Genomic DNA, 15,265 nt, shown 5'->3' with positions numbered 1-15,265 from the left:
TCTGTGGTTGCCTTGCTTCTTTGCTTTGCCTGATTTTGCATGTGTTACTTGCATTTTACTGATAAAAAGTGCAATGAGGGAAAAGATTTGGTGGCGGGGTAAAGGACTATCACAGTGATTTTTTTTTTTTTTTTTTACAAAAATTACCAGGATCTGGTTATATTGAAGAGCAATTTAATTATGGAATATGGCAAGTGTTCAGCTATAGACAGAAGAAGCTGGGATATTTTATACAATATTGGAATGTCAGTTATGGGATATGTTGTACCATATTTGTAATTTAAAGAACTTTTAAATATTTACAGGTGTTGTAAATCGTTACATTTGTAACCCTCCTCGTGTCAAACTTCAAGTCTTTAAAAATGTTATCTAAGTAGAGGAAATAAAGAGCACATTCTCATACTGTGGCATACCATTAAAGAGTGTGTTGTACATAATATCCTTTCTCTTTATAGCAACCAAAAACCCATAATGATTATCCTAGTCAATAAAGATTAAATAAAAATCTGTAGAGTCCAATTAAGATAAATGAAGACCTTATTTCTAAAATATTCAGATGAAATTAAATTAATATTTATGGAGTTTCAGTGGTAAAAGTGTTTTCTGATCATTTATCATCTAAGCTAAATAGACCAAATTCTTGTAAAAGATACTGTTGACAAAGGCGTCCAAGAATAGACACAGCAAAGTTGATTCTGAAGATCTAGTGTATTAGAGCGACTTACTGTGAGTGGACTTTCTTAATGAGAGAAGGATTTTTTTAAGTAAGGGTAGTATTTTGTCAAATGAGCTATAGCAGATTGTACTGAATAGACAGTTGGCCTCTCCCTGGATGTGGGAATAGGAAAAGAGAAAGGAGAGATTTATTTGGTGCTGTTAGAGAAGAATTACCTGGAGGAGTTCATTTCTAGATGGCACCAAATTGAAGTGTTTCGGTGTAGATCAAATTTTTTTTTAAATTAACATACAATGTATTATTAGCCCCGGGGTACAGGTCTGTGAATCGTCAGGCTTATACACTTCACAACCCTCACCATAGCACATATCCTCCCCAGTTTCCATAACCCAATCACTCTCTCCCTACCCCCCTCCCCAGCAACCCTCAGTTTGTTTTGTGAGTCTCTTACGGTTTATCTCCCTCCCGATCCCATCTTGTTTCATTTTTTTCCTTCCCTATCTCCCAGACCCCCCACTTTGCCTCTCAAATTATTCATATCAGGGAGATCATATGATAATTGTCTTTCTCTGATTGACTTATTTCACTCAGCATAAAACCCTCCCAGTTCCATCCATGTTGTTGCAAATGTTAAGATTTCATTTCTTTTGATGGCTGCACAGTATTCCATTGTATATATATACATTTTGTGTGTGTGTATACGTGTATATATATATATATATATACATATACACACACCACATCTTTATCCATTCATCTGTTGATGGACATCTAGGTTCTTTCCATAGTTTGACTATTGTGGATAATGCTGCTATAAACATTTGGGTGCACGTGCCCCTTTGGATCACTACATTTGTATCTTTAGGGAAATACACAGTAGTGCGATTGTTGGGTCATAGGGTAGCTCTATTTTCAACTTTTTTGAGGAACCTCCATGCTGTTTTCCAGAGTGGCTGCACCAGCTTGCATTCCCACCAACAGTGTAGGAGGGTTCCCCTTTCTCCACAGTAGATCAAATTTTTATACAAATCTGAAAATGGTGAGCGGAATAACTAGCACTGTTAAGATACCTATGCCAACATTTGTGCTATGTGAAATTGAAATTGGAAGAGAATTGACAGTATCCCTATCTTTAAATTTTTAAAGTTAAAAGCTTTAAAATTCCCACCTACAGGGAGAGAGAAAAGTAGGAAAGAATGGGAGACAGTAACTATTTCAGAAATATTTAGAATTTTTGAAGATGAAGTTGTTAGTATAAAAGATGTTTAATAACTCAGCATAAAGTTCATCTGGAAGAAAAGCCCCACAGGATGAATTTTATTGAATGCCATAAAACTTTTGATCAAAGATGCGACTGAAATGTTTCAGTAGCAAGATGAGGAGTGTTTTAATGATGTCAGCACTTAATTTGAACTTCAGATTAGGGCAGTATGAACCTAACATATGTTTAACCTGTGTTTTAGTTGAAGAAAGTTCTTAGGCCCTTGCTTACCACCTTCTTTACCCTCCAAATGAAAAGGTTATCAGTATTCCATGATAACGTTTATTTAGACCTAGTATTATTCCTTTACCAAGAAACCAAAATGATTAATTTAACCGAACAGCTTACAGTCAAGAATCTGGAATTCATAATGATGGGAGGATGATCTAATTTTGTCCCTATTGCTCTTTAAAATATAATGTTTCAGGATCAAAATTACCCAATAGATAATCATTTCAAAAATTGTTATGGGTGGAGAAGAGCTGATTTTAGGGAAACAAATGCTACTGGGGCACAATCTTCCTCGTCTCTACAAGTTGGTTTCTTCTGTAATGAAGTGGATCTCCCCAGTGGAGACCCCAGTGGTCTCCAGCAGTGACTGGGGTGACATCTTTAAATCATTATAATGAGAGGAGATGAGACTCAGCTTTCAATTCCATAGAGAAAAGTCTTAGAAAAGAACTTTACTAAGAGATGTTGTAAATGAAGATTTGCATAAATGGGCTAGGAAGACTGATTTTAAAAATGTTAATTCTTACCAAGTTATAAGCATGATGTAATCCTAAACATCATTTGAATTTTGGGGGAATATGAAGAATAAAGTCTAAACTTCATCAAGAATTTGCCCCAAAAAAGGAATAGCAAAGATAACTTGTTCAGTTACTAAAATGCATTACCAAGTGGCTGGCAATTCAAAGTGTTATTTTGATGGAAGAATGGCAAGTTAATTGAACAAAGCAGGTATGTGTAGGTATGTGCATAATAAAAATAAAGAACCCAAACTAATGGGATGGGAATGAATTAACCAATAAATGGTACTGGGAAGATTATTAATGTATGGGACAAAATTATACTAGACCCGTAAATCACATTTTATACCTACATAACTTAAAAGATAAAGATAACTTAAAGAGAAATGTAAAAAAGGAAAGCATAAAATATAATAGAGAAGATGATTATTTAATCTTGGGATACAAAAGACTTTTTAAGTATAATAAAGGAGATTTTACAAATACAAATTATACAACTTAATTGAGAAAAAATTAAATATAAAATTAAAAGGCAAACAGCAAACTAGAAGAACATTCTTAAACCTTGGAACTGTTACTACACTATATAAAAATACTAGACAAATGTTTACTGAATGATGTTTTTATTGGTTAAATGTAGTGTTCTGAAATCATTAGGGAAAAACAAAGCTGATTATTTTAGATAATGGTAAAAGAAAATGATATTACCTTATTGGAAATAAATGCTTTAGATTGGCCATTCAAAAAAAATTGTTATGGCCTTTGAAATTCATGTTGTGCATATTGTATTCCAGATATCTGAAACTAGTTCAGGATACAAGACCTGAATTGCCGAAATAATTAATTATGAAATGATAATATTAATTATTATATTACATAATTAAATATTTCCTCTGACTAATGGAATGAGAATGTAAGATTACTTAGGTATTTCTAGAGATTTTTTTCAGGAGAGTGGATGAATTAATTTGTGTTGATATTGATATCAGATAATTTTTTTAAAAAATTAGTGATGACATTAAAAAATATGAAGCTTTAGAATTATATACATGTTTTACTTAACCTATGTGGGCTTCCCTAAGTAAATATTGTATTGTAACTAAAGTTAAATCCGTGCTGGGTGAAGTAGCAGAAGGACCATATCCCCCATGCCAGAGAGGGCATGAATTATATGAATTTATAGATTCACAAATATTATCTGAGTCTGTTGTTTAGTGGATCATCACAGTATGAGAAAGCTAGGGACAGCAGTGAATTATTTATTTATTTTTTTTAAAGATTTTATTTATTTCTTTGACAGACAGAGATCACAAGCAGGCAAAGAAGCAGACAGAGAGAAAGGGGGAGGCACGCTCCCCGCTGAGCAGAGAGCCCGATGCGGGGCTCGATCCCAGGACCCTGGGATCATGACCTGAGCCGAAGGCAGAGGTTTAACCCACTGAGCCACCCAGGCGCCCCAGCAGTGAATTATTTTTAATAGGAATTGACTTAATTTATAGTATAGTCATATATATTCCTCTATTTTATACTTTCTACCTGGTTGATGTTAAAATTAACATCCTTTCTTTTAATAAAACTATGGTGATCTAAAAGTCCTTGACAAATAAAATTTGTTGACCGTATTTTGGACATTCAGTTTTTCAGTCAAATTTACCAGACAGTGAAATCTGAAAAATCTGGAAATTGCTAGTCAACTTGATATTGAACCAAATTTGAAGGCTTGGAACATTAAAAATATGATTCATAATAATGTCAACGATCTTTCCAGATCATTAAAACTGAAATCACAAAAGAACATTTCATTTGGTCGTACATATAGGTACAACATAAGTTAATAACTTGAATTTTGTGGTTTATTAATGCTAGCAAGAACAAGATTCTGCTAAAGAGTTTAATACACTTAGTGTAGGGGAAATAGAATACTAAAGGGGAAGTATATTTTCTTGACCTATGACTTTGTATCAGTATAATCTCTAGCATTCCCTTTTGAGAAACTATTTGGAGACAGAAAATTAAATTTTAACTAGACCCCTTGTAAAAATCATTTAATGTGTCTTTGGATCTCTAAGATAACAGATACACAGAAATGATCCCCATTTTTGTTTTGAAGTTAATTTTTATTAGTAAGCTAAGTATAAAGGAATATTCATGTGAAATCTTAAAATTAGTCTTGTCGTCTCTTGCTCAGTACATTGATACTCCTTTTCTGTGCATGTAAGTATCAAGGGGAAAAAAAAAAAAAGCAAGAGAAGAACCAAAAAGAGAAAACACCCACAAGCTTAATGCCAAACTTTTCAAAGACTACTTGTAAAACATACATGGGGGAAAAGTATGTCAAAGGGGCAGTATTATTAGATAATCTTTTCTGGCTTTCCTAGTTGTTTACCTTATATTCTGTTTTCTCCCCAGTGAGAAAAAGAAAGAAAAAGAGCGTGAAGAACTGTGGAAAAAACTGGAGGATCTGGAATTAAAGAGAGGGCTTAGACGTGATGGCATAATTCCAACTTAACAGAAACAATGACAGCAACATCACTAACCTGTGGAGTCACACATTTATGTAGTAGAAGATGGAGCAACAGTTTTCTGTATTGTGCAACTTTGCAGTAGATTTCACATTTGTTTCATTATTACAACAGCACTGTATATACCTGTCTCTAAGTAACGGAAAAAAAAAATAAGGACTTCAATCCAAAGTTTGGACAGTAGATGGACTTCTCAGAACTTTGCAAACATGATCATTGTTCTAACCCTCTTTAAAAAACAAAAAAGCAGTCTTCAAAGATCTGTTGATGAAATTGCTATGTTAAAATTCTATTATCAGGAGTTCCTTATTTATCCTTAGCAGAGAGTATGAAACAATTTTCAAATGTGAACAATCTTAAATTTAGCTTGTCTTTCTGCTAAGCTGTTAAATGTATTTATAGTAATGGAAGAAAAAAAAAAAGACTGTCATTTCCTTATAAGTTTGTATAACATACTTCTCTGGATAACTTGACTGTAACTTAACATCTTTTCCTTTTGCACATCTTCATGAGTTGAATGTCCATGTGGAATGGGGCCAGGAATTGTAAAGGTCCCTGATAAAAGTTTTGTTGGCTGGAGTGAACATCTTTCCAGTAACCAGGTAGTCCTGGTACTCCTTTAGTTTTAAAATTAGGAGTAAAAGAGAAGAGGTGATAAACATAGTAGGGAAGGGAATTTTGGATTCCTGCATCAGTTTATGGTGAATCCAAATCAATGTCTTGAATCCTTTGAAAACAGGCACTGGGACATCATAGGCTTCAGTACCTGACCAGTATTAGTTGCATACATCATTGAGCACACACACCAGAGATGTTCGAGAAATGTCAGAAAACATCTTTTTGGACCATTTTGTAATAAGAAAGACAAACACTAAACAGTACAACCATGAAATTGATCGCCAGGATTGCGAATCTAATTGGGAAGAGAGTTGAACAAACAGCTTGGACTGTTTGGAGTTGTTGCCTTACTTTTTAATATGTATTTATAAAGTATTCCAGCAAAAGAGGATGTAGCCTCTGGGAAAAAACAAACATATTACAGTGTTTTTTGTAGATTCTCGTTCTATATCTCATCACAGCGCCAGCCCTGTTTTTAGCCGGAAAGGATTCAGGATAAACATTACTATGCATTCTGAATTGGATGCGTATTCCTAACTACTGTATTTGTTACCAAAAGTGGTTCTACAAATGCTACTGAAAAAAATCTGGAAATCCCTGATGTCCTGAGTATTAATAATAAAGTTTAAAAATGCTTTTCTATCAAAGGTGCATTGTGACCAAATTGTTTAAGAAAAAAATGAAACAACAAAATTTAGGGCTGTATTATACATATACCTTATTGGCTCTCTGCTTTGTATTTAGAAGAGGAATCTGACATCTTGGGGACATAAAATGCCGATGAAATTTGTGTCCAGTATGTACTTACCTGATGCAGTTGTGTTATTATGTACTGAAAGATAACATGTTTTGGAATTTACTTTCAGGATGCTTTTGCTTGTTATGGACATGGCAGCAGTGAGTTGATAATCCTAAACCATCACCTCCAGCAGTATTCGTGCCATAGAGCTGATTCTGTGTTCATGTACTGAATTGTGGTAGTAGCAAACATGAACATACGAACTGTTGTTGCTCTTAATAGAAATATAATATCAACATGGACTTGTATATTCTCTTCCTTCCACTTAAATATAAAGTAGAATATGCAATTTTATTGTTTCCAAGGAAAAGGTGGGGGGGCGGGGGAAGCCGCTGACCTTTCTCCCTTATTAAGCGTTTCAGGATTATCAGGTCACAGTTTGTGCATAAAAGTCCACTAATGATGGATATTGTCATCTCAGTAACTTTGTAAGACAAAAACAAAACTTGGCTATGTTAATTCTGAAAAAGAAACAGCAGTAAAAGAGTCATATGCAACACCCAACACAACATGGTTTAATGGAATGAAGAGATTTTTTTTTTTAAGAGCATTAATGGGGATTCAATGTAAAGCTGGCAGGGGCTGCCAAAATGAAACAACTTACTTTAAAAGTGCCGGAGCAAAGGTGCAAGTTCAAACACTAAAGATAAAAAATAAATTTGTAACAAATCATCTCCTTTAGCCCTTTTGATTTGAGCCCGTTAGCTTTGACTCTGCATTACATTTTTGACCATATAAACTTTTGTTTTCCATCAATTCATCTTTTTAGATAGAATACATTAAAGTCACAGGTTTATGAAATATCTCTGCCCATTACAATGAAATGCAGTCATTTGAAATGGGAAAGATGAGGATCCCGTTTTGCACCTTTCCCTGACCTCCGAGTTATGGTGAGGACTGCACAGATACCCTTGATGTTAATTCTGTATTTTGATCATTCCAAACTGAGAAGAACAAAGCCAAATTTTAGACATATTTACAGACGCAATTATAAATATATGTCTAAAATGTATAGGGCAACTTCTGAGAAGAAACACTGTCTTTTCTTTTTTAACCGAAAGTGACAATGTGACGTTTGTCATGTTGTGTCCGGTGACGCAGAATAACTGAGGTGATCTGACCGTTGCACTATGTGACATAGTTCAGGCTGTACTTGCTGCATTTACAGCAGCCCTCTCTCCCTCCGTCCTTTCCCACATTTCTGCTGTTGCTGCAACTTGAGTTCGTTGTGACAAATGCATCTTTGTGTTATATTTTGTTCCGCTTCATAATTTCCAGAACTATATATAAATATATTTTTTAAATAGCAAATATTGTAGTTAGTGAGTGATGGTCACTCCAACCTCATCCCTGCCATATTGGTTTCAGGGGTAGGATAAAGAGTGTCTTTGGAAGAACAAAACAAAACAAAACAAAACAAAACCCTGTGGTTTAGAATGATGCTGGGGCCTGGGTTGGGGGCCCCGAACAACCATGTGAGTGAACTGACCCATCTCTTCCTTTGAATCAAGCATGCATTCCTTTTCTCATTGTGCAAGTGTCCCCAGTTGTTTCCCTTCAGTGTTGAGTTTTTGTTCTTTTAAATCTTATTATATTTTGCTCTCCCCGACATCTGTTTTTTATAAAATAAAATAAAAAATAAAAAAAGTAAGAAATAAATAATACCCTCGATGCCGCTGGATACTCACAAGCAGGGTTATGCTCCTTCATCTTGGGCTTGCTTGCCTAAATGGAAGGGTTTAATTTATTTTGTACCTCCTTCTATGCGTGGGACAGTCCAGGGTGCAGAGCCAGGAACTGCTTGTAATTGCACCTGCTATACTTACATGTATAGCCCTAGGCTCAAACACACTATGGAAAGAAAAAAAAAAGTATATTTAGAGCTTTAAAAGCTTTTTTATTTTTTTGTGGGGATTGGGGTGGGGTGGGAAAGGGAAGATGTATGGATGTTATTGGCATTTTTAAGTGTTCAGAGTTTTTTGTGGTGTTGTGTTTTGTTTTGTTTTTTTTTTTTTTTTGGTTTTGTTTTGTGTTTGTTTTCCCTCTCATTTTGTTCTTTCCCTTTAATTAGGTGCACTGAGCTGGCCCAGGAAAGGAAGAGATTCTCTCTTTTGATGCTATAACCAATGTGATCACAAAGTTATGTCACCTGTAGCAAAAGGTGGCACCAGACACGATCAGTGATGTTTTATTTGCACATTGATATTTTTATTTTTATATTCTGGCTCAGCTGCTTCTCTGAGTGAACTTAAGGAATGACCCGCAAAGGATTTTTGTAGTAGGCATATTGGCAATGCGTTTTATATTTCTCGGTATTTAATTTTGAAAACCTAAAAGGATTGTGCATCTTGAGAGAAAGTTGAGGAAATTTTGATCTAGTGGAATGTTAATTTGTGCTGCTTCTTGTGCACGATAGCAGCAGTAGTATCTCTTGGAAATAAACATCCCATTTGATGATGTCTATGAATATAGGTTTCCTTTTCTTCCCTGCCTCCTTCCCACCCTCTTTTTGCCCTCCCTCCTCCTTCCCCTCCCTCCCACCCAACCCTTTCCTTCTTCCTTCCCTTCCCTTTGCTTTTTTTTTTTTTTAAATCACTTATTGTAAATAAGTTGTAATCCAGACCTCATGTATCAATGGGGAACTTTCAAATATAAATATTATCAATACATTTTCTGGTTGTTGTCTGATTTTTGATCAAGGTATAATGAGAATGACATATCCATTGCTTTTGGTTTGAGAATTTCGCTTTAGCTTTATAAATCTATTGGTATTTTAGTATTTCATTGTTTTAGCAGGAGAGGGCAGCAAAAGTTTATTTTCCCTGTTAGAAATGCTGTGGTTCATACTGGTTTTAAATTTAGTTGTTTGTGTGTATGTGTGCGTGTGCGCGCGCGCGCGCGTGTGTGTGTGTGTGTGTTTAAAAGAGCATCTGTTTGTGGGTAGAGATTAAAAATGAAACATTTTTGATATGAAAAATTGCACATGAAAATTATAGACTGGTTCATCCAGACAGTGAAGAGTTCTGATCCACATCAAAGTTAAAATGCCACAAAACAATCTTGCAGCTCTGGCTAAAATATGCTACTTCCTTTTCAAACACAACAAAATGCAAGCTGGGTCTTAAACACTTGGAATTGAAAATGTCTTCCTTTGAAAATGATTTACTTTCGTCCGAGTGGTAACAGAAACAAAAACGAAGGTGCTCCTGAAGAGAAATGTAACCTTCCCCTTTCACAGACATGTGAGAGGTTCTGTACTGCGGGTACATCCTAATAAAGAAGCAGTGAAGAGTTTTCAGGCGCCTGGCTGTGCGTGTTTGTTTGTTTGTATTGTCTCTGACCCCCGTCGCCTTTTGAACCGTATGACTCATAGATTCGATCAATTTAGCTGTGAGTTCAAGGCTTTTGAGAAAACCAGTTTATGATTAGGGGGATGTAATGTTGGGGAGTGGTCCAGTGTCTTTTGCTGTGTAACAAACGACTCCAAAACTTAGTGGCATGACCCAGCCGTTAATTGTTCTGTTCACAGATAACAGTTTGGGCGGGCTTGGCAAGAACGTCTTGTCTCTGTTCCTCAGGTGTCAGCTTGGGTTTATCCAGCGAAGCAGGAGAATTCACTTCCAGCGTGGCTCCCTCACAGGGCTGGCAAGTTGGTGCTGGTTGTTGCCTTGGGGTTCAGCCAGAGGCCTCAGTTCTTAAGACATGGGTCTCCCTGTGGCTCTTTTTTGGGCTTCCTCATAGGGTGGCAACTGGGTTCTAAGAATGATGGTTCTAAGAAAGATTGGAAGGGGAGATTGCCAATTCTTTGAGGCCTGGGCCCAGAGACTTTCATGGCATTACTTGTCATAATTTATTGGTCAAGCATTCACAGGGTCTGCTTAGATTCAAGTGGAGGAGACATAGACCTCACTGTGATTGTGACAAGAGGAGTGTCGTCTTTAATCAATGCTTTAAAGCATTTGTTTAGGTGTGATCTCTCTTGGCTAATTAAATCACATCAGATTTGGAACTATGTAGAGTTCGTCAGTGTTTCATGCTCAAACTCCAGAGCTGGGGAGAGAAAAATCCTTGTAAATTCAGCAAGTTTGTATTTCAAAACGTAACCATATGTAACGTCTGGAGATCACCCTGTTGGCAAGTTATAAGGAGAAGAAACTGGTAACAAAAAAAATTTTAGGATTCAAAGAAATCTAAGTTCATTTCAATGGAATATCTGTATAATATTGCCTCCTGCCTGTAAACAAATATTTATAATAATGGAGGCAAAGTAAATGTATAGTCCCAATTCCTGTCTCCCAGATTTTTTATATAATAATGTATCCTGTAGGTTTCTATTAGATCAAGTCACATTGGTTTTTTTTTTTTTTTTAATTGAGACTAAACTATGGGATAGCTTGGGGAAATTAAAATTTAATTTTTTTATGATACATGTTTATTATATTATTCTTTAAAAAAGCAGATTAAAAACAATATAACTTGCATAGCTCCATGCTCCTCCCCAAGCCCAGAAGTCTGCTATAAGATATGTGCATTTATTCGTGGTTTAGTCAGTATTTATTGATTGGCTCTGATTATAGTCTTGCCCATACTCTGATGTTCAGATTTTCTGTTTCTTTATTCTCTAGTTCACCTCTTCTGAGATCATACTCAGAATTATTCATGTAATTTGAGCCAAACTTTGCCGCTACTAGGTGATATGAGACCTCGGAACCAGGAGGGATGTCAGGCACAGCCCCCTTCCTCCTCACCAAACCCACAGGCAAGATGTCTCTGGCTGGAACACCCAATAGGAAGGCTGTGGACTTGGAAATCAGAGCCCCTTGGGGATCATTTGGGTTCTGCTAACTTTCAGCTGTGTAACTTTGGAAAGTTTCTTGATCTAACTAAGCCTCAGTTCCATTTGTAAAATGCAGGCAAAATGGTGCTTATTTTATAGTGTTGTTATTATATTAGATAATATGTATAAAGCAATTAATGCAAAGCCTAGCACATGGTAAACTGGAATTATTACCTGCAATGAAAGTTATTATTTATGGAAATAACTTAAATATGGATGAGTAATCACAATAGCTGTCATTGATCAAATCTGTATGCCTTATATTGTGCCAAGAATTTCATATGCATCATTAGATTTTCACAACAATCCTGGGGTAGATGTTATGCCCATTTTATGGATAAGTATAAGACAGCTGAGGTTTAGAGATGTTAAGTAATCTTTCTGAGCTCACACAACTACCAGGGCTTAAAGGAAGATTCTGACTCCAAATTGCTCTGAACAGTGATCTCTGTACAGTAGGATGCCTTCTTCTGAGGACATACATCAAGTTTTATGCCCCATAATGTAAAACGCTGAAATTTACTTTCAAGAAAGAACCGTATTTTATTCATTCTTGCATTTCCAGTCACCACCTTGTCTGTTCCAAGAGCTACCCCAGACTTCTGTATCACTCTTCAAGTTCTTAATCGCAACCCATCCACTTTAACTTGAGTAGAAGATGAGATTATCAGCTACCAGCTTCTTCAGTTTTTTACTCCGACTCATGCACTTAGATCTTTTAGTACCTGTCTCCACGGACTTCTCCTTAACATGCTAGTTTAATCTTGGCTAACTACCTCTTCACAAGGCCCTGCATTCCACTCCTTATCTTTTTTTGCACTGTCAATTGTTTTCTCTTAAAATTATTGTTCAAAAAACAATATTGTATTCTCAAGGAAAATAATTCAGACATTCTCTAAAGGCATAAGATAAAAGTTTAGCCCTAAGTCCTCAGCCTCTGCCCTAAGGTAATTACTACTCAAATTCTTTTTTTTTTTTCCTTCATTTTTGGAAAACCCAACTTTAGTGAGATGTAGTTCACATAGTATAAAATTCACCCACTTAGAGTAAGTGAGTCAGTGTTTTTAGTGTATTTAGTTATGCAACCACTACTACTCATTTTAGAATCCTCTCATTACCTGAAGACTAAAACCCCTCAAACTCATTAGCAGTCAGTCTCCATTCCTATGTTGTCCCTGCCCCCCAGCCCCAGGCAACCACTGCCTATTGTCTCTATAGATTTGGCTATTCTGTATTTTTCATATAGATGGGATCCTACATTATGTGGTCTTTTGTGACTGGCTTAACTCGACAGCATGTTTGCAAGGTTCATTCATGTAGTGTGTATCCAGTGCTTCATTTCTTTTTATTATGAAGTAATATTCCATTTTGTGGGTTTACCATATTTCATGTTAAAGGTTTTTTTGTAGTCTTCAAGAAAACTTTTAATGTGTGCCTCAGCATAATTATACTCTTAAAATCTTAACATTTTATTCTGGTGGGATCACACACGTTGTTCTGCCTTTGTTCCCCCTTCTGCTCAGATTTTATTATGAAAAACTTGAACCATGCAGCGATAGTGAGAGAATCTGAGTGAACGCCATATATTCGCCATTAGCATTTTACCATGTTTGCATTTATCACCTTTGTACCGGTTTATCTTTTATCTACCCATTAATCCATTTTATTTTAAAAATGCATTTCAAGGGCACCTGGGTGGTTCAGTCAGCTAAACGTCTGCCCTCAGCTCAGGTCATGATCTCAGTCCTGTGATCGAGTCCCACATGGGGCTCCCTGCATGGTGAGGAGTGTGCTTCTGCCTCACCCTCTGCCTCTCCCCCTGCTCGTGTGCTCAGTCTTTCTCTTTCTCCTCTCTGTCAAATAAATAAATAATCTTTTTAAAAAAATTTATTTGTTTATTTGTCAGAGCACAAGCACAGGGAGCAGAGGGAGAAGGAGAAGTGGGCTTCCTGCTGAGCATGGAGCCTGATGCAGGACTCGATCCCAACACCCTGGGATTATGACCTGAGCTGAAGGCAGATGCTTAGCCAACTGAGCCACCCAGGCACCCCAAATAAATAAAAATCTTTTTAAAAAAATGCATTTCAATGTAAATGATAGACCTAAGTAAACTTTCCTCCTAAATACTTTAGCATGTACATCAACCAGATTTTAAAATTTATTTACAGTTGTATTGTTTTGGGGTATAATTTACATACCATAAAATGAGTTTTAACAAATCCATACACCTGTATAATCCACATTCTTACTAAGATACAGAACATTACCATCATCCCAGAAAGTTCCTTCTGTACCTCCCCAGTTAATTCCTAATACTCCCTGACATGAGAGAGCTATTATGATTTTTTTCTCACAGCAGATTAGTTTTGCTTGTTCAGAATGTCATAAAAGTGGAATCATGCTGTATACATTCTTTTGTGTAAGGCTTCTTTTACACATATTTTTGAGATTAATCCTTGTTGATGCATGTGTCAGCTGTTTATTCCTTTATATTGTTGAGTAGCCATCCCATTATACGAATATATTACAGTTTGTTTATCCATGACTGTTTACAATTTTTGGCTTCTGTCAGTGACAGTGCTGTGAACATTCTTGTACGGTGTTTTTGTAGATGTGTTTCTAATTTCCTTACCGATATATATGAGGTGGTATTTTGGGGTCAGATGGCAGTGTACATTTGTTTTTTAAGACACTGGGCTCTGAGAGGATGGCAGACTAGGCAACACCAGGAATCTGTCTCCCCACCTAGACAACAATTGCATTGGCAAAATCTGTCTGCTGTAACTATTTTGGAACTCCGGAGTCTACTGAAGGCTTGCAAATTCCAGAGGAAGTTGTGGAGGGTAAATTATCGTTAATTCTGGTCAATTTCAGCTTTTAGTACAGTAGTAGTTACCCCTTCCCTACCCCCAGCCCCATGGCAGGCAGCTGTACACATTCCTGGAGCAGCTTGCATACAATAGGTGGGTGCTAGGGTGGGAAAAGGGGGATCTCTCCTCCAAATGTTGGAGATGTGTATTTGGATTGCTGATTGCTGCTTCTCATCACCAAGATGCAGAGGCAGGCAGCCACTGTTCTTGTACCTTCCCTCATTGTTGCAGGTCCCTCCTCCTCTAGCTGAAGTGACTTTCAGAGCATTTAAAGAGCCTTTTTAGCTCTCCTTTGCACTTCAATTTGCCCCCTTTCAGGAGCCAGTCATTAAAGGCTAAGACATTTAAAAAACAACTGCATGTGCAGGGAAAATTGGAAAGTGACCAAAAAAAAAAAAAAAAAAATGCCCAGGGAAAGTCTCATAAAAAACCTGAGAAGACATTCAGTTTACAAGCCAGGCTGGTCCTCAACATAGAAACAGCCTACAACAGTTAAAATGGCAACAACAAATGAAAACTAACAAAATACAACAAACCCTGAAGAAGGAGGAGAATCTGATTTCCCATGTTACCACATCATTACAAAGAGCTGGGTTCAACAAAAAAACTACAAGGCATATAAGAAAGATATAGCCCATTCAAAGGGAAAAAAAATCAACAAAAACTCCCTGAAAAAGACCAAATGGCAAGTATACAAGATAAAGACTTTAAAACAACTGCCTCGAAGTTGCTCAAATAAAGAGGAAGATGTGGAGAAATTCAAGAGAATCAAATGTGAGCAAAATAGAAATATCAATAAAGAGATAGAAAACTAAAACAACCAAAAAGAAATTGTGGAGCTGAAAATTACAATAATGAAATGAAAAATTCACTGTAGAGATTCAAATGGAGATTTGAGGAGGCAGAAGAATCCTCAAGGATAGGACAATAGAA

General features: G+C 36.3%; 1 protein-coding gene across 4 annotated transcripts in view; it reads left to right on the top strand.

The window, feature by feature from the left end:
• The window catches only part of PPP2R5E (protein phosphatase 2 regulatory subunit B'epsilon), a 143,213-nt gene extending 135,917 nt beyond the window's left edge, over positions 1 to 7,296 (top strand). For 3 of the 4 annotated variants that reach the window (XM_080807344.1, XM_080807341.1, XM_080807342.1), the window contains one exon: positions 5,096 to 7,296. In XM_080807344.1, the coding sequence (XP_080663470.1) occupies positions 5,096 to 5,195 (100 nt within the window). In that variant the 3' untranslated portion in view covers positions 5,196 to 7,296. The remainder of the gene's footprint in view (positions 1 to 5,095) is intronic. The other variant, XM_080807343.1, reaches the window with a different exon arrangement.
• The last annotated feature ends 7,969 nt before the right edge of the window (positions 7,297 to 15,265 follow it).

The sequence above is a fragment of the Martes martes genome (assembly GCF_963455335.1).
Source record: "Martes martes genome assembly, chromosome: 7".
Taxonomy (NCBI): Eukaryota; Metazoa; Chordata; class Mammalia; order Carnivora; family Mustelidae; genus Martes; species Martes martes.
This window is presented reverse-complemented; position numbering and strand designations above follow the sequence as displayed.